A 25,258-nucleotide genomic window follows, 5' to 3' on the forward strand; every position below is an offset into this window, starting at 1 on the left:
CCCACACCTCCTGTATAGAAAAGTTTGGCCCTCCAAAATCTTGGAGTGCTCCCCATAAAAAATTATTGCCGACTCTTTTGTAGACTGTGAGTAGCCCAGGCTGGGAGCTCCTGCAGCAAGCACCATTAAGGCACTCAGGGTTGCAGGACAAGTGGTGATACAACCCCTCACTACTCTGGCTTGCACTCCTGAACCCTGACCAGACATTAACAGAAAGTAATCAGGAATGGCTAATAGTTAATTTACTTTAAATTCACATTCTATTTTATTCTGGATTAATTGTCATGTGTACACAAACCAATGTAATATAAAGGCGAAGAGCACGTGAGTAGAATTGAAAGGAAATATGAAGATGCTGTACTGTGAGAGGGCAATTGTCATCCCGTTTAGTGTGAGTGGAAGAGGATAGTTTATGGATGTTTGTAAACATTACATGGGTGTAACAGTGTAAAAGCCAAGAGGAGAAGACACTCCTCTTGTGGATACTTTTCAGAGGCTCCCTGGGTCAATGTGAGTGGAAAGGGAACAGCAGAGAACTGGCAGAGGGTGCGTAGGGACTGAACTGGAAAGGATGGGTTCGCAGATAATTCCTGAATGCTGTAGTGTGAACATAGAGTAATGTGTACTGTAGACCCTCTAGCTGCAGCAAGAGCAGGGGAGGGGGACTTGGGATTCTGTGGATGCTGGAATGATAGTGGAGAATACGTAGCAGATGCCCTTACAGTTCATTTTTAAGTGCTGCAAAGTGATGGCCCCTTGTTTTAAAACTACGGTATTCTCAGAGTGCTACAAAAGGGAGTTTTCAGGTAGTCCCCAAATTCTGCGGTGTAAACTGAGACTAATGTGTGCACACCACCTGCGTGTTTCAATATGAAACACGGGGAGTTCGCCAATGGTTCCCAGTACAGTGTAGGTAGAAGAGACTTTTCAGATGGTCCCTCTTCATTTTGCGGTGTAGGCTGAGGCGAGTTTGTGGCAGGTCCCTATTCTGCAATGTGAGTGGAGGGAGTTTGCAGTGAGTCCCTATTGTGTATTGTGGACAGAAAGCAGTTTGTGATGGGTCCCTGTTCTGCAGTATGAGCATAGGAGAGTTTGCAATGGGTCCCTATTTTGCAGTGAGAGTGGAGGAGAATTTGTGACAGGCCCCTATTTACAGTGTGGCCCGAGGGCAGTTTGTGGCTGGTCCCTAGTCTGCAGTGTGGGTGGAGAGCAGTTTGTGGCTGGTCCCTAGTCTGCAGTGTGACCAGAGGGAAGTTTGCGTCCAGCCCCTATTCTGCAGTGTGGGCAGAGAGGAGTTAATGTCAGGCACCTGGCCTGTAGTATGAGCAGAGGAGAGTTTTCTGTGGGTCCCTATTTTGCAGTGTGAGTGGAGAAGAATTTGTGACAGGTCCCTATTCCGCAGTGTGGGCGGAGGGCAGTTGGCGGCGGGTCCCTATTCCGCAGTGTGGGCGGAGGGCAGTTGGCGGCGGGTCCCTATTCCGCAGTGTGGGCGGAGGGCAGTTGGCGGCGGGTCCCTATTCTGCCCTATGGCCAGAGAGGAGTTTGCAGACGGCCCCTGCTCCGCCTCCTCCCCCTCGGGCCCCGCCCGCCCCGCGCGCCGGCCGTTCCGCTGTGGGAGCGCAGCCGGCTCCTCATTCATGCGGCGGGGCTGGGAGCTGGCGGCGGCCGATCGGCGGTAGAGCGCGCAGCCGCCCCCTCCCCGCCTGTGAGCGGCGCTGGGCTCCGGCGGGCGGAGCGGATCGGGGGCCATGCGGTGGCCCCAAGGCGCCCGGGGGGCCTGGCGGCTGCTGCCCCGGCGCTCGCTGCTGGCCGCGCTCTTCCTCTTCTCGCTCTCCTCCTCCTTCCTCTACTTCGTCTATGTGGCGCCCGGCATCGGTGAGAGGCCGCGGGGGGCTGCGGCGGGCGGGCGGGCGGGGCGCGGCGCCGAGCGGGGGGCTGGTGTGTGGCTCCCCCCCCTCCCGGAACCGGTGCCAGCCCCGCATGATCCGCGCCAGCCAGAAACTTCCAGAGAGCCCAGCCTGGGCCCCGGGCCAGAGGCACGTTCCACCTGCGCCCCAGCGGCCAGGCCGGGGCGGGAATCCTGCTCCCCTGCCCGGCTGTTCCGCTGGCAAGCGGCGCCAGGGCTCCCCCCGCCCCTCCTCTCCAGTCTCTAGACGTCTTGGGGAAAGACTGCAGAAGGCGGTTTCTGCCCCTGCCGTTTTCACCGGGGTTAGGTAACGGGGAGAAGGCAGGGGAAGCAGGAAATGCTCATTAATTCATTCTCCAGCCTGCCTTGTTTTAATGGGGAAATGGCACAATCGCTATGTCCGTTGTATCCCCCGGTGCCAGGAAGCAGGGGAGAGAATTAGAAGGGGAAGCAAGTTGGTAAAGCCAATGGGCAATTGCACCATTTCCCCTTTCAAACTGCAGTCAACCGAATAGCTACTATCTTCAGAGGCACTTAGGCTGTGCTATTTGGCCATGACCTTTTCAATCCGGTGACTAGGTGTCTTACTGCCAACTACCGAGTCATGAAAATGGTATCTGCCTTTTAAAAAAAACATCAAGAATGCTGGATTACCAATGTTCTTGGGTTGATCAGTTTGGCATGTTTAGTTTCTAATCTCATGCAAAGTATAATAGGTATAGTTTGGGGAAGTTTTTTTTTTCTTCAGAGGCTGTACCACATCCTGTTAAACCTTAGCTGAACAGAGGAATCAGGTTGTTTTCTTGTGTTATCCTGTTTGTGGATAATTTGGTTCTGCTGACCAGTGTAAAATATTGATATACAACTGAAAATTCATAGTGTTCTCACCTTCTAATATGAACAGCTTGAGATCATATGGTAGAAATGAAGGGCAATTAGTGTATTTAACTAGCAGTTCTGAGAGTGTCCTGGGTAGATGGTCAAGCTTTTCCTTCTATAGAGATCAGTTATATAATGTTAGTATTTTCAGCTCTTTAGAACACCCACTGTTTCTAATGTGCAGAACTGATCCATTTAGGGTTTTCGGTCCTGTTGGTGTGATATGAAAACAGGAAGAAGAGAGAGATTCCCTGTGTATATTATATTTAATATCTGTAAATTAAATCTCGGAGATTTCCAATGCCTAATAGAGCCTAGATTAATATGAACACAAAATTGTTCAATTGTTAATTTATTATTTTTGGTTTGCATGCAGTTTAATTGCAGCGATTAAAAATATTGCCTCAGTTGGTTTATAAGTAGATCATGCATTTTTAGTTAACAGAATATAGAAATCAAAAGGAGCCCATCCATATCAAAACCTGTAATTATGCATTATTCCAGCCTTATAAAATTATGCTTTTCCTCATCTAGGACAAATTATTTTTGACAAATGAAAAATATATTCTGAACGATTATCAATCCACCTTTCTATAGGATGGGCTAGTAAATACATAGTTTTCCAAGCATGCATTTATTTCTCTTCCACTTTCTGAACTCTTATTGAGACTGGGCTCTCATTTATGGTGCATTATGGGTTAAATGCCGAGGCTACTGATTTCCTGTTGGGGAGTTCATTGTGAATTAGTTAAGCATTATCAAAACAATGTTAATGATTTAAACTCCTCCCCACAGAAACATTCTCATTTTTAAAATGTTTGTGTGAAGTTTTAAGAAACTAAGACTTCCCTCTTGCTAGTAATCCATAGAGCACATCACACGTGTGGTAGAATGGGCAGCCACACACCAAAATGTTATGACTAGTAAAGTACGCCAGAGTTTAATTGCATGCTTTTACCCTTTGTGAGATCAGGGACAAGTTTTGCTAGACTTCCATATTGTACTGTTGCTCCAGCATGACCCTTGAAGTATTTAGATATCTTACATCTGTAAAGGGAACATTTGTTGCTCTTATTGGGATCCTCATGCTGCTGTCTCAGTAAAATGGTGTTTTCTTCCCACTCTGGAATCGTGGACCATTAGCTAGTTCTGAATGAACAGTCTTCAGAGATGTAGGAGATCCTGCTGCAGTATATTAAAAGAAAATTCTGAAATATTACTTTCTGAAGTAGAAAAGGTTTTCTTTATGAGCATTTGATAATCTTCCGCTTACATGAATGGCTGCAGTCATAATCTTACTATATATTTTAGAAATGTCTGTCTGTGAGTCTGTTCAAGAACTCCTCTTAAACAGTAAGAACTAGGACCATCAAACTTGGTATGCAGTTTCCTCTTTTCATACTTAAAGCAAGGTCAGGTAGGGCTGTGCCAGGATAATGGGATGTGAGTGGAATTCGATTGTTTTCTTATAACATGGAAAGGGAGAGGTCTGGTAGGAGGGAGTTATACTGCAAAATGACCATGGGGGCAGCAAGGGGACTGAGATGGGTACTAAGACAGCTATAACCCTATTGGTCGAGCAAGGGGCAGGGGTGAAGAAAGGGACAGCTGACTACTTGGGAAATCAGAGATTAACAGGTTAACTGTTGGACTGGACAGAACAGTTCCCTGCTCACCTGCAGTGTGATGCTGAGGGTGCAGCTGGGCAGTCCAGTCAAATCTGCTGCAAGCAGGGAAGGGGGTGCTACAGCTCAGCTGGGCCCACCACACCATGGGATCCCAATCAAGTGGTTAACTGGTTAAATGTTATGTTTAACTGGTTAATTGATTAAATGGGATTTTAGATCCCTACAGGCTACTATATATTTCAGAAAATGTCTGTCTGTCTCTCTCTTAGTAGAGGGACTTGCACCCCTCCCCTGGCTGTGCCTGCTTCCATTGCAGTGGACATGGTCAGGCACTTCTCACCTGGCCTCACGTGCTGTGCTGAGGAGGGCTGGGATTGTGTCCTCTGCCCAGGGCAGCCTGCATACTGAACCCCTCATCTCTAGCCCCATCCCAAAATGAAGATTTAAATGAAGATAAACAAAACTTGAGTTAAAGACCTGAGCAATGCTGGGTAAATCTAGCATAATCTATTCTGGAGTATTATTGGACTTGGAAAATGCAAGGCTGCAAAACTATTAAGGTGCTCCTCTCTGCCATGTGCATCTGCCAGTGAACAGTTCTAAAGTTCTAGATCATCTCACAATCAAAGGGATACAATCAAAGAAAGTGAACACATATAAAAAGGACAAATCAAATTTCAGAACACTCCTCCTCCCTCCCCCTCTGTTCTGAAATTTGATTTGTCCTTTTTATGTGTGTTCACTTTTTTTTATTGTATCCCTTTGGTATATATGGTCATGCCTATTTTCTTCCACAGTTTGATCTGAGGAAGTGGGTCTGGCCCACAAAAGCTCATCATCTAATAAACCATCTTGTTAGTCTTTAAAGTGCATAGTCCTGTTTTTTGTTTCAGAGAACATACCATGATGGAAACTCCTCCTGGTACTTGTAAGTTTCATGGGTTCACCATTTGAGTCCTGGGGAAAATACTTTAACTTTTTGTCAAGGACAAGAATTTTAATCCCATATACATTGGCAAAAATGTATTGTGGGGCTTAATGGCAGATTTCCCTCACCCTCATGGAACAAAGCTATCCTGTATTCTCTTCAAAAGTTATACCAAAAATGTACAAGTTACATCCAAATCCTTTAATCTTCTGTCTTTTTCTAAAACCTTATTTTTACTTGTGGTTCAGATAGCAGTGGTGGCCTGTATTGTATCCACTGTGGAAATCTGCACTACAATCTGAAAGTTCTGTATGCACATGATTTCCTTGACTTGGCAACTACTGTAGATCTGATGCTCTTAAGAGAGGGAGTTCTACATTCACTGATAAGTTATGCCTTCCTAAACTAACAGCATGGAAACTATTAGAGGCACTATCTAGCTTTTATTTGTGGAGAGTCTGAAGTGATGAGAGGGGCTTGGGGAAAGTTAAGATTGCTCTGTCTCTTCTTAAGTAACTGTTTTGTAGTTCTTAATAGCTATGCTGCATGGGGAGTGACGTAAAACTGTTGTAAACTTTTTTTATTCTGTAACCCTAGCAATATTTGAACCATATAAGGATTTCTTTAGCAAAGGAATGAGCTAGGTCTGTTTTCTCTTACTCTGTGGAGAACCTGGAGAAGTGACTGTCCTAGTTCTAGCCACTGTTGGATGCCTCAGTCAGGAGAGAGTGGCACAGATCTTGCAGCCAGTCAGATAAGGAATATAAAAGGAGGGGCCAATCTGCTGAATGTTTATTGAATACATCTTTGCACAGTAAAAGCTCCGGTACCCAGAATACTGGGAGATTGGGGAGTGCTGGTTGATATTTTGGTTACTATTCAAATAAATAGAGTGCAATAAAAGGAATAAAGAATAAAATAGTATACAGGTATTCACCAGTCCAGTAATAGTATTACACTGAAGAATAGTTGGTTTCTTGAAACACTAAGGTGTATGCAGGTAAAGTTTTCTAAACAATAGGTTATCTTATGACACTACATATCACTATGAGCAGCGTGCATAGGATATCCCCAGATCACTAAAATATATGTAATGCTAAAACTATACTGAATATCATTTAATCATTGATGATTCAGAAGTTACTTCAGGATCTTGCAGTGTCTCAGGGTCATTGTAATCAGCTTCAGTTTGTTGTAGGTACAGGAAATTGGTCTGACTGACACACCTTGGAAACGGCTTTTTGTAATAAATCCCTAATTTCAACTTGCTTGCTTGTCTTCTGCCTCTTGCTTAAAAGTAGAGAGAAGAATGTGCAATTGCATAATATACAGGGCAGTAAACTAATTCTGGTTACTAGATTGAAGATTTGTAATTGAAGATGTCAGAAATCTTGGTTAATTGATCTTTCTGATTAATTGAGTACTGGTTAAGAGATTTTACTCTGTTGCTGTAGTGTTTCTGTATTTGAATAAAAAAAAATAGGAGAAGAGTAACCTGCAGTCTTGACCACACATTGCAGATGGTTGTGAAAGCACATCCTCTTACGGAAAGGTTTAGATGTATTCCTTTTGTTGTTGAGGTCTTTTCTGAGACTAATCAACTTTCCATGCACATGTTTCCAAGTTGCTTGTTATGAGTATTCAGGCTTGAATGCCCAGTTTTCAACTAGGGGAAAAAGGCTTTTTATTTTCCAAGAGCAGTGTTCTTGTTGCATTTTCCTTATCTTACTTTTGGTAGTGACTTCTAGGCATTGCTCAGTGTATGCATGCACAACACATTAGACCGCATCTATAAACTGGACTTCATGTGTACAATGTTTCACATATACTACTTGTACTTCCTAAACTCCTTTGTGTGAAATACTATCCTTCTATTTACATTAGATCATAGTTATTTCTGCTAATAAGATTTATTATGCAACATTGACTTAAAACCCCAAGCCGCTACTCCATCCCATCAGTTTTACTTGCAGTTCTGAAGACTCTGTCCGTAGAGTTGCTTTGACTTGTGAAGGGAAGCGTGGTTAGTGGTTCCAGTCTAAACACTTCAAGAAAAAATGTTCAGATCTAACATCCATTATAGCTGTGTCTCCGCTGACAAATTGTAATTCAGCAGTGCTAACTCTGCTAGTGGCTGTAGATAGAACTTGAGATTCTTTACCTGCTTGGATGGCTCTGTGTGTAGTAAAAAATATCTCAACCAGGCTACACTGGTGCTTTCACTGTTAACACTAGGAAATTAAAAAAAAAAGAGGTGAATAAGGCCTTACAGGATTGGGTGGGTGGTTTTTTTGTTGTTGTTTTTGTAATTGAAATAATTTTATCTGTACAACTCCATGTGTGGATGACTGTACAAATATAGAGAACTTATGCTGCATTAGCTTGTTTCCCTAAACTCCTAGGAATAAGCTATGTCCGTGTAAGAGGGCTTATACTGGTATAATGGCATTTCTCTTGGGATAGAGAGGCATGTGTGTGTATTTACACTAGTTTTGAGCCAATATAGGCCAAATTGTTCAACATCTACGTGGTCCTGCATTATTGTTGACTGTACTACTGGTTTCAAGTAAGGACGTGTAAGTGTAAACTTGTAAGTGGTTAACCAATGAGGCTGGACTCATCCGTTAAACTTCATGGTTACCTGCAAGCCTCCCCCCTCCCGAATCCCTCCCGCACCCTGCTGCTGCCTCTCTGTATCAGAGAGAGGGCCTCAGGCAGGAGCTGTACTCTCAGGGACCTGGCTTTTAAGTGTGGGGAAGGGGACTGTCCGCTCTCCTCCATCCCCTGCATGTAAATCTGTACTTGTTGAAAGTTTACTAAAACACATTTTAACATCCATAATCTCAACTGATCTAAACTGCAAACCTCTTACACTTCTTGAAGCTGAGAATTAGCTGTGTTAGCAAGTATTAATTGCAGTGTTAGAGGAATCACCATCCCTGTTTTCTCTTGCCTTAATTGCTTTATCACCTCATAAAAATAAGCAATGAAATTGGTTAATTTTACTTGGCCCTATGATTCTAGATTAGAGTTCCTTAACTGATGGATCATGTCCTTCAAGGGGATCACAAAAGGCAGCTGGGGGTTGTTACAAGGCATTGAAAATTGTACTATAGCCTAGGAAAGAAAACTTTGTTTCCCTTCTCCCCTCATGTCCTGACCTGTCAAGATCAAGTACTTTGTGTTGAAATATGCACACAGATCAGCCTTATCATGGTACAGCCTTATCATTATTCATATCTCTTGACTGACTTGTACATTAAATGTGGAGAGTCCACAAAAATGTTGGACTTTGAATAAGGAGCTGTTAACCTTGAAAGGGTGAAAGTGTTCTAGATTAATGCCATATCTTGAGACAAAAATAATTATTCCTTGGTACTAATGATCCTAAAATGACTAGTGTCCTTGGTTACTGCATCAAGTTTTGTAGAAAACCACAACATTCTGCAAGTCCTCTACATTAAAGCAACACTTAATAGATTATCTTATTTTAAAACCACAGGTAAAGGAATTCCTAGTTCTAAAAGAGATGTTATCTCATGCTAGGACAGGGGAGCAGTAAATCCTTCAACTGGCACCAGTGGATAGGCAAATTAGCTGCACAGCTATGTATATGCTAATGCAGTAAAGTTGTTGAAAATTTGACAGTTTAGCTTTAACTGCTCTAAAGAGAGATAGTGACAGTTTTCCACCATTGTTTCTTGTTCAGTTCAATTGGTATGAGCCACACAGGTGGACCTTTTATATATAGGTTGCAGGTACAATGTCTGTTAGATTTGCTCCAATTACATTTAATTGAGACAAGGATGAAAAGGCTATGGCTGTCGAACAATTAAAAGACAATTACAATTAATCATAATTAAAGAAATAGGCATGATTAATCAGTGTTAATCACATTGTTAAACAATAATAGAATACCAAATTTAAATTATGAATGTTTTTGACTATTTTCTACATTTTTCAATTATATTGATTGAATTTACAATACAGAATACAAAATATACAGAGCTCACTTTATATTTATTACACATTTGCACTGTAAAAAGTTGTTTACAAATCAAAGCATGAAGGAGCATATGAATACATAGCACATCTGGCATGTGAATACCTTGCAATGTTAGTTACAACAGTGCCATGCCTATGTTCTCACTTCAAAGTAACATTGTAAATAAGAAGTGGGAACACTAGCTCCGCTAAAAGTGATTTTAAAAAAAGTGTGTGCGCTTTAGCGTTTGGCTGTGCACGAAGTTGGTCTGGGTGGACTTGTAGGCTCTCAAGTTTCACATTTTGTTTGAATCTCAGAGTACTAGGACTGGAAGGGACCTCAAGAGGTCATCAAGTCCCACCCCCTGCCTTCATGGCAGGGCCAAGTACTGTCTAGACCATCCCTGATAGACATTTATCTAACCTACTCTTAGATATTTCCACAGATGGAGATTCCACAACCTCCCAATTTATTCCAGTGTTTAACCACCCTGAGAGTAAGGAACTTTTTCCTAATGTCCAACCTAAACCTCCCTTGCTGCAGTTTAAGCCCATTGCTTCTTGTCCTATCCTCAGAGGCCAAGATGAACAAGTTTTCTCCCTCTTCCTTATAACACCCTTTTAGATACCTGAAAACTGCTATCTTGTCCCCCCTCAATCTTCTCTTTTCTAAACTAAACAGACCGAATTCTTTCAGCCTTCCTTCATAGGTCATGTTCTCTAGACCTTTAATCATTCATGTTGCTCTTCTTTGGACCCTCTCCAATTTCTCCACATCTTTCTTGAAATGCAGTGCCCAGAACTGGACACAATACTCCACCTGAGGCCTAACCAGCACAGAGTAGAGCGGAAGAATGACTTTTCGCATCTTGCTCACAACACACCTGTTAAAGTGCAGTTATGTTTAAAAAAAAATCTACATTTATAAATTGCACTTTGACAAAAGAGATTGCACTACTGTGCTTGTATGAAGTGAATTGAAAAATAACTTTTTACAGCACAGACATTTGTAATAGGTAATATGAACACTGTATACTTTGTATTCTATGTTGTAACTCAAATAAAACTTTGAAAATGAAGAAAAATGTCCAAAATATTTATTAGAAATTTAAATTGGAATTCTGTTTAATGGTGCAATTAAAACTGTGATTAATGTAATTTTTAAAGATCTGGTTAATTTGTTTTGCATTAATTGCTTGAGTTACTGCAGTTAATTGATAGCTCTAGAATAAACAATTGCTTGTAAAATTTCCCTGAAGTAGACAAGGTTTCAGTTGGCATATTTAGGCTTCTGGGTTGACATTCTCCTTAATTAATGGACTGTTGACCCTTCCTTGCTGATCTTTAAGCTTGTTTGTAAGTTGGCCTGTTGACCATTCCCATCAAAGGCAGAAGAGCTAGATAACTGGCATTGGCTTTTCTTTAATCTATTTTGGAAATACCTTTCTGGTAATTCACTGTTGCAAGAAGTGACCAAGGGTTATGGTACACTTCTGTTTCAGTGAATTTTTAAATCAAGGTCGGATGTTTTTCTAAAAGAGATGCTCCAGGAATTATTTTGATTAGGTTCTATGGGCTTTGTTTTAGACAGGTCAGGCTAGATCATTGGTGGACAATAAGCTCCGCAGGTGCTGGACCCAGTTCACCATGGTTAGCCCCTGGCAGCCCACAGGTAAATAAAGTCGCTTGCAGCTCCTGTTGGCTGTAGATGGCTGTTCCCAGCCAATGGGAGATGTGGGAAGCAGTGTCCTGATCCAGTTCTGTAAGAAACAGTCAGACTTGTCAGTAGGGATGTTAGTGAGTAGTTAGTGAGTTCGCTTATGCTTATTGGGTTGTTGACTGAAGTATTGACTTCACTCCCCTCCCTCCCCACCCCAGCTGCCTCTATCAGAAGCAGTGGGTGGGAGGTAGGGGAGGCTGCTGCAAAGCAGCCTCTGCCTCTGGCAGGTCAAGGCTTGCCGTGGGCAGAGGCGTCTCTGGCAGCAGTTCCTGTCCGTGGGGGTCCCAGCAGCGAGCTTTGCCTCCCTCTCCCCCCAGACAGGGGCTGCTGCCACTGCTTGCGGACTGAGCTTGCTGCACTTGGGTTGCTCCAGCAGCAGCCCATGGCTGCAGCCAGCCCTGGCTGCTGCAGACTGGGGCTGGTGCTGAAGCAACCCCTGTTCATGGTGGGCAGGGCTGGCCGCTGCAAACAGGGGCTGCTGGACTCAGTGTGAGCTGGGACCAAGAAGTCCCAGCTTGGGTTGGTCTGGAATGCTGCATCTCTGCATTTTAAATGTAGTAAGAGCCCAGCAGCTCTTACAACATTTAAAATGCAAAGCTGCAGTGCTAGGTGGCTCCTGGAGCTGGGAGCTGGGATTGCTCCGTCTCGGCTCCTGGAGCTACCTCTGCCCTGGCTCTGTAGAGCTGTCCTGTCAACTAACTGTGTAGTTGATACACATTGTATCAACTTCACGATTAGCCATATAACCGCATTTTAACATCCTTACTTGTCAGGTATCCACGGCGAATCTGAAGTTCTTGGGATTTGGGTGTGTATTTACCCTTTTTCCTTCTGAACTGTGGGTAGCTACGCCCTTCCCTGATCTTGACAAAATGTCCTTACTCATGAAGCTGTCTACTGTCCTTAGCATCCTGCAAGCTAGAGCTTGTACAGTGTGATATGGAACACACCCAACCTCTAATCTTCTTGGTGCTTGAACAAAATACTCCTCTCTGCATGTGTGCATATGTTTGAATAAAATCTGCCTTCCCAGCTCACGTAAGAATATAAATGGAATGGGTTTTCCTCTACCCCAAGAAGCCTGTGGATTTTATGTTGTTCAGAACTTCCTGAGCTCTAGGTTTTGCTGTCCCCTTCCTGGCTTGGAAAGGATTATTGGAAAAAATACCATATAATACACAATGGCAGTTAATAGTTATGCTTCATGGCAAACTGAATGGCACTATGACCATGGATTGGTTGTGAGAGACAGTTACAGAGGCCCAAAGAGCACCCATTTCATATAAGTTCCCAACTGATACCGCAGTTTGTTTTTATTGACTTTCGGGAAGACTACTCAGGATAGCAGGTTAAATTGAGGATTATAGGACACTTTTTCGTTACCTTAGTACATGTCTTATTTCAGTGTCTTGCTAATAACTTCAGTAAAGACCATAAAGCATACATGATTAAAATCACAAAAATGCAATGGTACTGGCTTTAACTGTGCAATAAAGAAAAGAATTGCGCAGCTGTATCCACTTCAGTCTCTTCCCAAAGTTCTGAATATAGGTTTTTCCAGTTTTGTCTCCAATTCTATGCTTGCATCCTCCAATTAACAGTAGTTCTCAGTTCAAAATAATATCAGTGCTTTCAGAAAATGATTGTTTATCTTGAGAATTTGAGTATGAAATCTCTAGCACCTTTTTGGTTCTCTTTCAGGATTATTGCTATTTTGACCTTAATACTTAGGAAACTAAGGCCTTCACACTGGAATTGTGTAGTGCCTTCAGTATTTGAGAAGTATCTTTCTCTAGCCTTTTCTTTAAACATGGTCTTGCATTGGGAGTGTCGTTTGTCTGAACCTGGAAAATGCAGAAGCACTAAAACATTGGGTTAAAAAGCCCTTTCTGTTTAATAGAGACTTGTAATTCACTTTGGGTTTACTTCCCCAAACTGGTGATAGATAACAGATGCTTGCTCCAAACTCATCAACTGGTTATGTTAAAATAAAAGGAAGTTGTTTTTTTCATTGTAGCAAGATTGTTAAATGCACTTTCTCTTTTCTCCCCAGTGTTTAGACATTTTCTCTTAATAAACAGCAGTGCAATAAAAAGAGTTCAAAGTAACACAACTGTTACTAAGGTGTGGTTGTACATACTGCTCTTAACCTGTTGTCCTTCCCTGTGTAATGTCTCACTTGCTGTGGTCCAATGTGCTTGATACAGTTTAATTGTATAATGTATCATTTTGACAAATCTCAAACATTGAGCAGTTAGTGGTGGAAATATTACCATATGGTGGTGAGGAACTCTGGGCATAGCTGACAAGATTTGGAGAGTTTTGATGGTAAGCGTTGACATAGGAAACTGTTCAAGTGTCATTGTCAATGGGTGGATTGTAATTTGAGCTCTGTTTTATACTGGGAGTCTGTGGACAGTGTGTCCTATAGAAGGGTGATCAGGTTCAGGCACTTCAGAGATTACTGCAGCAGAGAGAAAGGGATTGCAGGGGCAAGGGCCTCAGACATCAGTGATTGTTTCTTACTTGGAGAAAAATCCCCAGGAAATGTATATGAGAGAAAATAAGTAACGAGGACACGAGCAATGCTTCAGCATCCTTTGCCTACTGGGCACCTGCCACTCGGACAGTAATGTGTTAGTTTGTTTTTCTGATTCAGCATGGTCACAAATGCAGATCCAGATTAGCTAAATCCCAGGAGGTATCATAGATCACTACCTGCCCTTCTGAAAAGAGTTAAAATAAATAAGATCCCAAGCAAATACAAAAAATTGCTGCACCCAAAGGAGGTTTTATACCCTGAAAAAAGGAATAGAACTAGATCTCCATGAAATCCACTAGGGATCTTACTATTGCCAGATATCACTGCAATGGGCAGCAGTGCAAAACTCTTAAGACGGAATGCTTGAGTCCTTTTTAAATGCTTGGTTAGCTTAAGCATGTTGCTCTATGCTAGAATTAGTTGATAGCACTATATGGCAGAAGACTTGACAGACACTATGAATAATCCCAGTTTTATGTCTCAAAGATTAATTTTAGGACTAAAGATTCTCTTCAAGGAACATGCAACTAAGGAGACCCACTTCATTCACTTCTTACTATGGGGTCTGAGAATTGTCTACACTACAGCTGTGTTTACACACTGTTATAAGCATGGCTCCTGCAGCCAGTCTCTCTCTCTCTCTCTCTGTCTTAACATGCAATAGTTGGAAGCGTTCTTTACATGTTTGGATACCGTTCTCAATAAAAATGTAAGTTACTGTATTTTATATGCCTGTTAGATATCAGTTATGGTGAACAGTTTTATCTGTCTGCTGGGAAAGAGATGACTAAACGGAATTTTTGATAAAGGTCTATAAAACCTTGAATGGTAGAGAGAAAATGAATAAGGAAGTGTTGTTTACCCTTACACCTACCACAAAAACCAGGGTCACCCATGAAACCGTAGGATTAAAACAAACAGAAGGCAATGCTGCTTCACACAATGCATAGTCGATCTGTGGAAGTCATTGCCAGGGGATGTTTGAAGGCCAGAAGCATAACTGAGTTCTAGCCAGGATGGCCAGAGATGCAACCACTTACTTAGAAGTCTTCCTAAAGCTCTCACTGGAAGGAGCTGGGACTGGAGAACAGTGAAGAGATTGTTCAATAAATTGGCCTGTTCTGTTTCCCTCTGAAGCCTCTGGCACTGGCCACTGTTGGAAGACAGGGTGCTGGGCTAGATGGACCTTTGGTCTGACCGTTCCTGTGTTCTTCTTTGCTATAGTCTCTCTCTAAGGTGGAATTCATGCCAACTAACAGATTAAGCCACAGTCACTTCATATTTGGTGGTTTTTCTTGTAAATTGATTAAGTAGGTCAAAGCCTTTTCACAACAGTAGGCAGTGAAAAAAGCCTTATGACAAAAATATTACCACTAGCCAATTAGTTGTATTGTTGTGCTGCGCTCTCTGATACTTGCAAAATGAATGAACATCTAACAAAAATGTCATAGTTTCAAAACAGTGATGAAGCCATCAAAATTCCCTCCAGGGAGGCAAGCAGAAATCAGATATTGCTCACAATTAGCAACATACCAAATTTTTCTCTGATCAAACTAGATAAACAATGGCTTTCTTTTCTTCCTGAATGCTGCCAGATTTGGGCTCAGATGAACTGAGGAATCAACTTTCTGGGTCCTCCATGTACAGCCTACCACAAGTAGTTAGAACATAGATATATCTCTTAGGGATGTAAGGCAGTAGTCGACTATCTGATAAGCATATACTTATTGGGTAGTCAAGTCGACTATTCACTCTCTCTCTCTCCCCCCCCCCCCTCCTCCTTGCTGTCTCTGTCAGAGGCAGCGGGGGAGGGGGAAGCAGGAGATGGTGCTGGGGGGAGCCGGCTTAAAAGGCAGTTCTCCCCCGGCCCCACTCCCCAGTTCTGTTTCCGCAGGGGAGAGGGGAAGTAGAGGGGGTAGCAGAGCTGCAACAGTCCCAGCTCGTGCCAGCCCCATTATCTCTATTAGGGATGCAAGGGAGTAGTTGACCACCCGATAAGCATAGGCTTATGAGGTAGTCAAGTCAACTACTTGCTTCCTCCCCCCCCCCCCACTTGCTGCCTGTGTGTCAGAGGCAGCAAGGTGGGGGAGGAAGCAGGAGCCGTCGCTGGGGGGGGGGAGCCATCTTAAAAGCTGGTTACCCCCAGCACTGTCTCCACGGTGTGGGATGGAGGGAGGTTGGGGAGGCAGAGCTGCAGTGGTCCCGGCTAGCACCGCCCCCGGAACTAACCCCTCTATGGATCTGCAGTTTAAATGTAGCAGGAGGTGGGCTTCCTATGCACCTGGCTCCTATTACATTTAAACTGAAGAGCTGCAGCAAGGGTATCAAGCACCCCCCATTATCAACAGAAATTCTATCAACAACTACTTGATTAGGTAATTAATCACAACTTAACATCCCTAATCTATACCCCCAGAAGAAAGTTTTTCCTAGTTGAATTCACTCTGGGGGTTTCCTCAATAGATTGAGTGGTGTATCTGTGTTCTTGTGGTGTCTGTGGATCCCTTTGGAAGAACTTCAGCCTCCAGTTTGAGAGAAGGGGGAGGAATCACTGCCATGGCCTTTATGGCTTGAATAGTAAGCTCTGTTGCAGGTCAGAGAACTAGAGTGGACAGCACGGAAGGCTGCAATGTTGATCAGACAATTGAGGTGTATGGTCATAGAGACAAAGGGTCTGGCAGCTGCTGACTTGTCAGCCCTCTTTGTTTTTTCCACGTGGACTAACTATATTAACTCATTGTATCTGAAGCAAACCCTAGAGAAAAGACAGAAGAGAGAGGAAGATGAAACTATACAGGGTTCTGTATGTGTTACAGATTTTCCCAGTATATATCAGTACAGTAATGTAGGTGAAGTGTAACTTCCAAACTAAGCATGAATCTAAATAGTCTGAAATTGCTGAACTGAAGTGGATGGTAATGGAGATTTTTGAGGTGGGAAGGCTATATGAGCCTACATGCTAATAGTAACACATCTATGTGCATTCTGATCCAGATGATGTTTTATGGAAACTCTTATGGATTATTCCTCCAAACACAGTGCTTATACAGGTTTTTTGATAGAGAGGGCAGGGTTGTCTAAGGGCAGGAAAAATTGTCACTTAACAACTTTACTTGTAAAAGTCTCTCTCTGTGTGTGTAACTAATTTACTGATTAGACTGAGCTCTTTGGAAAGAGAAGTGTTTCTCCATACCACATTTTCCATTTGGCTAGCTATACTTTGAACAGTGAAGCATTTGTGTGGTGGTGATAATACTTGAATGTCTTCCATATAAAGAGCTGAAAGCATTTTATGTATGGTAAAGTAATTTCTTCCTCTCAGACATCCTGAAATTGTTATCTTTATTTGTACAATAGGTTTTGAAACACAAAAGGATGAGTTTCGCAAAAAACACAAATGGTGAAGTGAAGAATAAACTTCAGAAATTCTGACTGGGGTCAAAAGGGTGCTGCTCACTATATAATGTTTTTGGACCTCTTAAACCAGCCCAATTTACATTAAAGCTATAGTTCCAAAAAAATTACAGGGTTCCTGGATCTTTCTGGAACGGTTTAATTTTGTAGGAAGAGAGTCTGCCCCTTCACGCTTTTGGGTCTATCTTTTTGTTCTGTTTATAGTGCCTAGGACAATGGGCTTCTGGTTTATTATAGGGGGCTTTTAGGCACTATGATGATACAAATAATAATTGAAGTAGGATGTAACATCCCAATGAGGTATCTCTGTAGATCTATAAATACATCATATAGTCTGTTACTGGCATAGTCCCAGAAGCAAGGAAAGGCTTATACATGTAATCAGTCACAATAGGAAAGTGTGTAGTTACTACATAGCATTCAAAAGCAGAGACACAGTATCTCTGCTTCAGTAGTAATGGAGAATTTCCAGTTTTTTCTTTTTGTGGTCATTTAAATGTAATGTGAAAACACGCATGTTCTTATTTCTTCATGGGATGTGGCTTAGTGATTTAATTGCTCTGTCTAAAATACCTACAGTCTGTGAAATAGTCAAATCTTAGCATGGTTATCTTTCTGAGATGAAACTGCATGGAACCGATGTGATATTTTTCCAGTAGCACTTTAAGTTGAGACTATGTGGCTATTAAAGCTCTGACCTCGGCTACAGCCTGCTAGTATGTACTTTCATCTACTTGGTAGGCCTACAACTCCAAAGTCCATGATAAAGCTCATTGGCTATGTCTACATTGAAGGGTTCTTGCGCAAGAACATCTTGTACAAGGGTTCTTGTGCAAGAAGACTTGCGCAAGAAAACGTCCACGCTGCCATGTGCGAGATGTGCTTTTGCGCAAGAGCGCCCATGGCAGTGTGGATGCTTTCTTGCGCAAGAAAGCTCTGATGGCCATTTTACCATAAGGCTTTCTTGTGCAAGAAATCCCTGCCGAGCGTCCACACTGCCCTCTTGCACAAGAGCTCCTGCTCAAGAGGGCTTACACCTGTTAAAAAAAGAGTATAGCTCTTGTGCAAGAAGCCGTCTCTTACCATGCTGTACTCTAAATTTCCTTGTGCAAGAGCGGGCGGGCAGTGTGGACGCTCTGTGGATTCTTGCATAAGAGCAGCTGTTGTTGGGCAATAACCCGCCAATGTAGACATAGCCATTGAGTGAGAGGGAATGTCAACTTCCCCCACTAATCTTCTGGAAGAAAACAAGTTGGAGGCCAGTAGGGCATCTGCATAGCTCTCAAAATGTTATTGCCCGAACTGACCAAATCTACATTCGCCCATCACAATCTGTCTGGGTTATGAGTAGTGATGTAAATGACTAGTCACTTCCTGCTCTCTCTTTCCCCCCCCCCCCCCCCCCGCCCTCCTTGCTGTCTTGGATCAGAGACAGCCGGGGGAGGAGGGGGAGAAGCTGGTGCTAGGGGGGAGCAGGCTTACAAGCCGCTTCCCCCCCAGCACTGTGTCCACAGTGGGGCAGGAGAGGCAGAGGCACAGTGAGGTAAATGGTGTGAGCGGGGACTGACTGCTGCACCTCTGCACTGCTACCTCTGCATCAGGAGCAGCATTACAGGGCCACAGGCAGCTGATCTGTGAGGGGAGCTGTTTTTTTTTTTTTTTTTTTTTTAAACTGGCTCCCCTTGTGGACCAGCTCCTGCCTGGTATCCCAGGCTGCTGCCTCTGATACAGAGGCAACAGCATGGAGTGGCAGGGGGGCTCCTCAGGAATGCGGCTGGAGTGTACTGGCTGCCGGCCCCACTCCCGGGGACTATAGGATAATCAAGTAACTGATAAGAAGTCATGCGGTTTATCGACTATTCAGTTAACCGATATTTCGCATCCTTACCCCTAGTATAGGATTAGAATTTATCATGTGCTAGTGACACTGAGTTTTTGGAGATACTAGTGTTGCATTACAGCCCTATCTCTTTGATCTTGCCAGTGTCATGACTTTGTAGCTTAGGCATGTCTGTACTACGCATGCCAGTTGACTCAGGCATTTGGCTTTGGGAAGGTTACAGAGCTCAGGCTATAGCCTGAGGTAATATATCTTACTGTGCTTAATTAGCCCCTTAGCTCAAGTAAAGCCAGCTGACAGAGGCCATCTGCAAGGGTCTAATTGCAGTATAGACATACCCTCTGTGTTTTCTTCACCCTTCTGTTGAAAGTTAAAATTTGTCAATAGTTGAATTTCTTTTTTACAAGAAGAGATCTATAGGCCTGATGAAAATTAGGAAGTTGGGTTATCAGCACATTAGTTCCTGCCATACTAAATGTCTAGGTCTAAGGTGAAGCAATAAGTGGGTGTTAACATGCCTAAAGCACTTGGGGAGAAAGTATTAGACCTGTAGAAGAACAAGAAGACTAAAAAGTCTAACTGCAGTGTGCTGGGTAGTTAAGTGGTGATTGTAGGGATGATAGCGAGTAGTCGCCTACTCGACTCCCTTATAAGCATAAGCTTATCAGGTAGTTGAATGGAGTACTCGACTACTCACCCCCTTTGCTGCCTATATAGGAGAGGCAGCGTGGGAGACACAAGAGCCAGTACTGGGGGGGGACCCAGCTTAAAAGCTGGTTCCCCCTAGCACTGTCTCTGCAACGCTGCCTCCCCTCCCCGCCTCTATCAGAGGCAGCCTGTGTGTGTGTGTGGGGGGGGAGGGCGGAATAGGAGAGGGCTGCTGTTGAGGCCCTGACCACCTCAAACAGGGTCTGCTGGACTCTGCACGGGCCGGAACTGTCTTGTGCTGGTCCAGGATGCTGTGCCTCTGCGTTTTAAAAGTAGTCAGAGCCCGGCAGTTCTTGCTACATTTAAAATGCAGAGATGCAGCATGGGTGGCTCCTGGAGCTGGTGCAATCCAGGACTGCTCAGTCCCAGCTCCAGCCAGCTCCGGGAGCTAACCTTGCTACGGCTCTGCAGAGAGGCCTCTTATTGACTTATCGTGTAGGAGATATAAATTGCATCGCAATTTAACATCCTTAGATGATTGTGTGCTGCTTATGCATCATGTGTGAGGGAAGCACGTGTATATATTTCAGTACCTGTTGTTTCATTAGGTCCATATGGCAAAGATTATCTTCCAGTTACATATGAATAATGTACAGGTGAAATATTATGCTTATCTATTTAGTAATGCTGATAATCTGCCATCTGTTGTGACAGATGCCTTTGGATTTTTAGGACCTGGAGAGAATGGGCTTTTTTCATTTATTTTTTCTTTCCCAGCTTTCAGGGTATTGAATTGGCCAATAACACTTCAGAATTCTAGTATTTTTATCTAATACTTTATTGCCAATGGTCAATTTGGTGCAGACCTGCATTATTTTCCACAAGTTCCTGTAGCCTTCAGTGGCAGTCTTATATTTGATGCAGAATCCAGGATTAGCCTCTAAAGTGGTACAGGTTGAACCTCTGAACCCTTGGTACCTGACCAATTCCGAATGAGAGAATTTTCTGGACCAAGGGAGGTCAATATTGTCTAGCAGCATTAGCAACACTTCCACTTCTTATTGTGTTGTTAGAGGACATTTAAGAGTGAATTAGAGCTAAATAACAGTACAAGAGCACTGAGACCTAGGACTAATGGCTGTAAACAAACTTTATGGGACTGTGGGAAACTTGGCTACACCCTTGAAAAGTGGACATCTGGCTAACTGAAATCATTCTGGACAATGGATGTTTCTGGACAACAGAGTTCTGGATTAGTTCAACCTGTAGTTTGCCATTCCCCAAAAGGAACCTATCACTGGTGCTTTCAACATTGCACATGTCACCTTGAAGGAAATGTGATTTTTCTTCTACAGACTGCTGCTTCCTTCATAAAACTGGCCAGTGTTAAAGACAGAGCTATTGACAGTGTGGCATAACACTGCCTCAAGCTTATGACATAATGGGCTGCTTGGGCAGAATTGGGAGGGGGTGGCCATAAGCCTGGAAGGGGATTTAATAATGGAATAGAAGCCTAATAAAGGAAAACAACCATGATGACGTCAAATGCAGTTAAAATAGTCAAAACAGACAATCAAAATGGGAAAAGCTGAAATCAAAGGAGCATATGACATGACCTGTAAGGACCAACCCCTCAGTATTTTTAGTGATCATACTGAGCCATATAATCCAAGTGAAATCATCACAGCAGTGATCAGAGGTATTGTGATGGGAATTCTAGAAGCTGGGTGGTAAAGTATGTATCCCATTGCCTCTGGGTGCATCTACAGATTCTGAAGTATCTAAAATAGCCACATGTTGAATGGGAAATGTAAATAGAATGGTGTGAAGTACTTATGGGTACAGCTCTCTTGTTCTGCAGTCGTATGTTTTCTTCAGTGTTTTTCCAACTCGTGCCTTGCTGCCAGTGTCAATATTAATAATGCATGACTTTTTTTGTACTTCCTTCCCAGCATTCTTTTCTGTTGCTGAGTCAGAGAAGTGTGTTACAGCAGCAGTTTTCAAAACAGTGAAATCCCCCTGCAATGCTGAGGTGCTGTCATTTATTATGCCTGATTACTCTGCAGGAAGCCCTTCCCTTTTGGAACTCCAGCTGGAGATGCAAATGACAAAGGAACATTGCTGTTGCACCAGCTGATTATTAGAAAGTCCTGCATACTATGTAGGAGAGTTTAGCGAAGAACTGCCATGGGATATCTGATTAAAAAGATGCACTTTATCTCATACTGTGTTTTAAAATTATCCTTTGAATTTTTTCTTTATGCCTGCCTCGGATACAAACTGACCATTTCCCTCACCTGTCTGTGTGTTTGGGCTCTTCAAGGTCATTGAGATTACAGAACCCACAGAATATGCTAAGATTAGTAAATACATTTTGAATCCTTTCAGTAGCTGTCAAAATGTGTCTGGCTGACAGCAGTATAACCAGCGTCAGTTCTGTTAATGATGCATGGAAACTTGGATTTATTTCCATTTCCAACAGGCAGCTCACATGATTAGACTCAAGCAAATAGGGTGTGGTTACTGCAGTGTGGGGGCAATATTTACAAAGCTGCAATATTTACTCTTGGGAAAGGGTATGAGAAGCTGGGAGAAGTATGACTCTTCAGTACCTCAGATATAAAAGGACCTCTGACTTTAAAGTGTCCATTCCACTAAAAACACTTAATTGCACTTCATTGCAGTTACATTCCTGAGGGCAAGTCTCAACTACAAAATTAAGTCCACCTAAGTTATTTCAACTTTAATTACTGTGGTAACTATAACTTGCTTTGCTTGTCCGCGCTGTGCGCCTTGTGTCAGCCAGGCATATATTCACCAGTAATGCACCAGCTTGGGACATTGGGACAGTTTCTGAAGGGTGGCAACAGTGTGTCTACACTGAAATTGATCTCACTACTTTAACTTAACTCCACCTCTATGACAGGTGTAGTGCTTAAGTTGGTGGAGTGGATGAGTTACATCAGTGGGAGTTTTTTTTTTAGTGTAAATGCTTACAGAGTTAGGTTGATGGAATGCAGCTTACAAACTCTATAATGTAGACCATGGCTGAAACCAGAAGCCTTATATGCAGCATTTTAGTACAAGAACAGTTTTCCTTTTGAATAAGCTTATTCCCTCTTTTGAATGGGAAACTTACTCTTCACTTATCGGAGGCCTCAAAAATATATGCAGGCGGCCCTTCATGAAGGTTGACTGAATTCAAACAGCACTTAGGGTATTTCTGAATTGACATGCTGATTTGATTTATGACAGTCATTTCAACTTCACAATGTTCCATCCCTCAATAGAATGGATTGCAATTCTAAGTTGAAGTTTTGACTTGCAACACAGTTTTCAGAAACCAATTGTGTCATAAGTCTGAGGACTGCTTGTAGTGTGCTTGTTTGTTTTGAAAATATTTAATTCTCTATGTGCTTAGTGTGACTTGAATTTATATACAAACCTGTACCTTTATCAACAGGTCTCTTGATGTATTTGTTGTACATCTACCTATCTACCTAATCAGGTGATTTAATGACTCACAACCATCATTTTATTATTCCTATTGGCTCAGCAGAACTAATACAACTAAGAATGAACTGGATTCTGCCCCTTCTTATACATTATCAATAGAATTTTGTTAATTTCCACTCAGTTACAACTAGTGCATTCTCCTTGAAGATATTATCTATTTTTATAGTGGGACATAATTTGGCCTTCAGAGCCTTTGCTGCTGAAGAGTAAGGAGAAAAGAACCCAGCTTAATTCTTGGAATCAAATTGAACTTTCAGTGCTGGTATTTAAAAAGTCTCATTAAATTCATTGTTGCAGAAATGACTGAAATATGGAGCAATCTTCAGAACAGAATTGCACTGTAAGGATTCAGATGGGGGAAAAAATTTAAAAGTGACCTGGAAAAGGGGGGGTGGGGGGGAAGAGGGTTTGTCCTTAAAGAGAATTCCTGAATATTTATACCGGTAAAAACTCATCTTCTCCAGTTTGGAAGACCCTAACTGGTGAACTGTTGTAAGGATGATCTCACAAGAGCCAAAGTAATAGAAGTTAAGCAGCTGAGGGAAAGGGATTTTTAGTCAGATTCACAAAGGTCAGTTTTAAAAACCATTTTTGTTTTATAATCTGTTTAACATTAGTGACTCTCATTGGAATCCCAAGGGTGGACTATCCCCCTGCTTCTTAGCCTGTATTCACCTCATAAGATGGGACAGGAGCAATATTCCCTCTAACATTTTCTGTCCTTTGGCAGGTTGAAATTTCGTATATGCAACACCAATATTGAGAGTGTGTAGATGTGCTCCACCAATATAAACAAACAGAGATAAATAACAGCCCATATGTATGGAAGAAAATATTACAACAAGGGGTATTTAACAAGAGGCAATGCATATCATATTTAATATTAAATTAATAAAACAAACATTTACACTACCCTTGGAGTACCTTTATCATCCTTTCTACTGCCAAAATGCATATTATCCACACATAGCTCAGCTTTAAGATGCTAAATAAATCTGAGTCAACTAGAAATAGTATTTGCAAGGAGAGTATGACTAATACAATATTTACTGACGCTGGAAAGGAGAGTAAAAGGCATTTGCTAAGGCTTATACAGTTTATCTGGAGAATATTTAGGATCCATGCAGTAAAAACAGATAAAAGCTCTCCTAGTTTGAAACTTTCATCTTTCCTGTGTCACCAGTTGAAAGAGTAGAAACCCCACAACAAATTAACACATGGCTTTAGAGTTTGTAGACAGATGCATGTTTCAAAGAGCTTGCAAATAAGGTTTCATCCTACAAAACTACTAGCATCACACCTAGTACTTGCTTCGTCTGAATCTGTCACATAGCAAAGATCTGGCCTTAATGCAGTACAATATACCATGTATGTATTAGTAACACAGGATTTTAAAAAATCATGAAGATCAGAGTTTTAGATATCTGCGCCACTCCAAAAAACCTGTTAAAACAATCTTTTTCTTCTTTACCGTAACCCATTAACACGTATGTAAACTTTGTTTGCAGTTTAATCATGCAAATGTCATGCCAACTGCTTTCCCTTCCACCCCTCTAATCCAGCCAGTCAGAGAGGATTGCAGCAAGTGAGTCAGGAAGACACCCCAACCTAATTGCCCCCTGCCTCCACATCATTGCACAGATGCCAGCACCCACCCACCCCATTTCCCCCACCTACTCCTGTGCAGTCCGCTCGCCCAGCGCAGGTGGGAGCTGGGATAAAATCCAGTTTCAGACTTGCAGGCACCAGCAGTCTAGCCAGGAGTCAGGACAGGATCACCTCAAACAAATTATCCACACCTCCCCCATCTCACTCCAGAGCACAGCACAGCACAAACTCCCTGCCCCTCCACCTTAACCCCAGTGCCAGCACGCAGCCACCCCTCTTTTCCCCAATCCCTGTACAGTCAGCCCCTTATCTCCTTTCCCATCCCAGGAGGCTTGAGGAGACTGCTGGGTTTCTGCCTCTCTCCTCTCACACATGTGACTCCACAAACTCTCCTCCTCTCTGGCTTCCCCCCAAGCCAATTAATTAATTAATTACCCCCTCCCCCCCTTCCCGCCACTTATTCCCTCCTTATCTTGTGTTTACCTGCTCCAGGAACTCTTAATTTCTAGCACACTGCTAGTTCCATTTAGTTGCTGCTTAGGGATGCTCCCCCACTAGTCAGCTGAGCTCCCTGCCTGTGCAGGAGCTTTGAACCTCTGAGTGGAGCTCAGAAAATAGCTGTGTGGCCATGCAGGGGTGCAGCTT

At 42.8% G+C, this 25,258-nt stretch overlaps 1 protein-coding gene across 1 annotated transcript in view; it reads left to right on the plus strand.

The window, feature by feature from the left end:
- The first annotated feature begins 1,495 nt into the window (after positions 1-1,495).
- The window catches only part of B4GALT5 (beta-1,4-galactosyltransferase 5), a 73,772-nt gene continuing 50,009 nt past the window's right edge, over positions 1,496-25,258 (plus strand). Inside the window, exon 1 of the mRNA XM_075901224.2 lies at positions 1,496-1,875. Coding sequence (XP_075757339.2) covers positions 1,749-1,875 — 127 coding nt within the window. The 5' untranslated portion in view covers positions 1,496-1,748. The remainder of the gene's footprint in view (positions 1,876-25,258) is intronic.

The sequence above is a fragment of the Pelodiscus sinensis genome, chromosome 17 (assembly GCF_052426305.1).
Source record: "Pelodiscus sinensis isolate ZL-2025 chromosome 17, ASM5242630v1, whole genome shotgun sequence".
Taxonomy (NCBI): Eukaryota; Metazoa; Chordata; order Testudines; family Trionychidae; genus Pelodiscus; species Pelodiscus sinensis.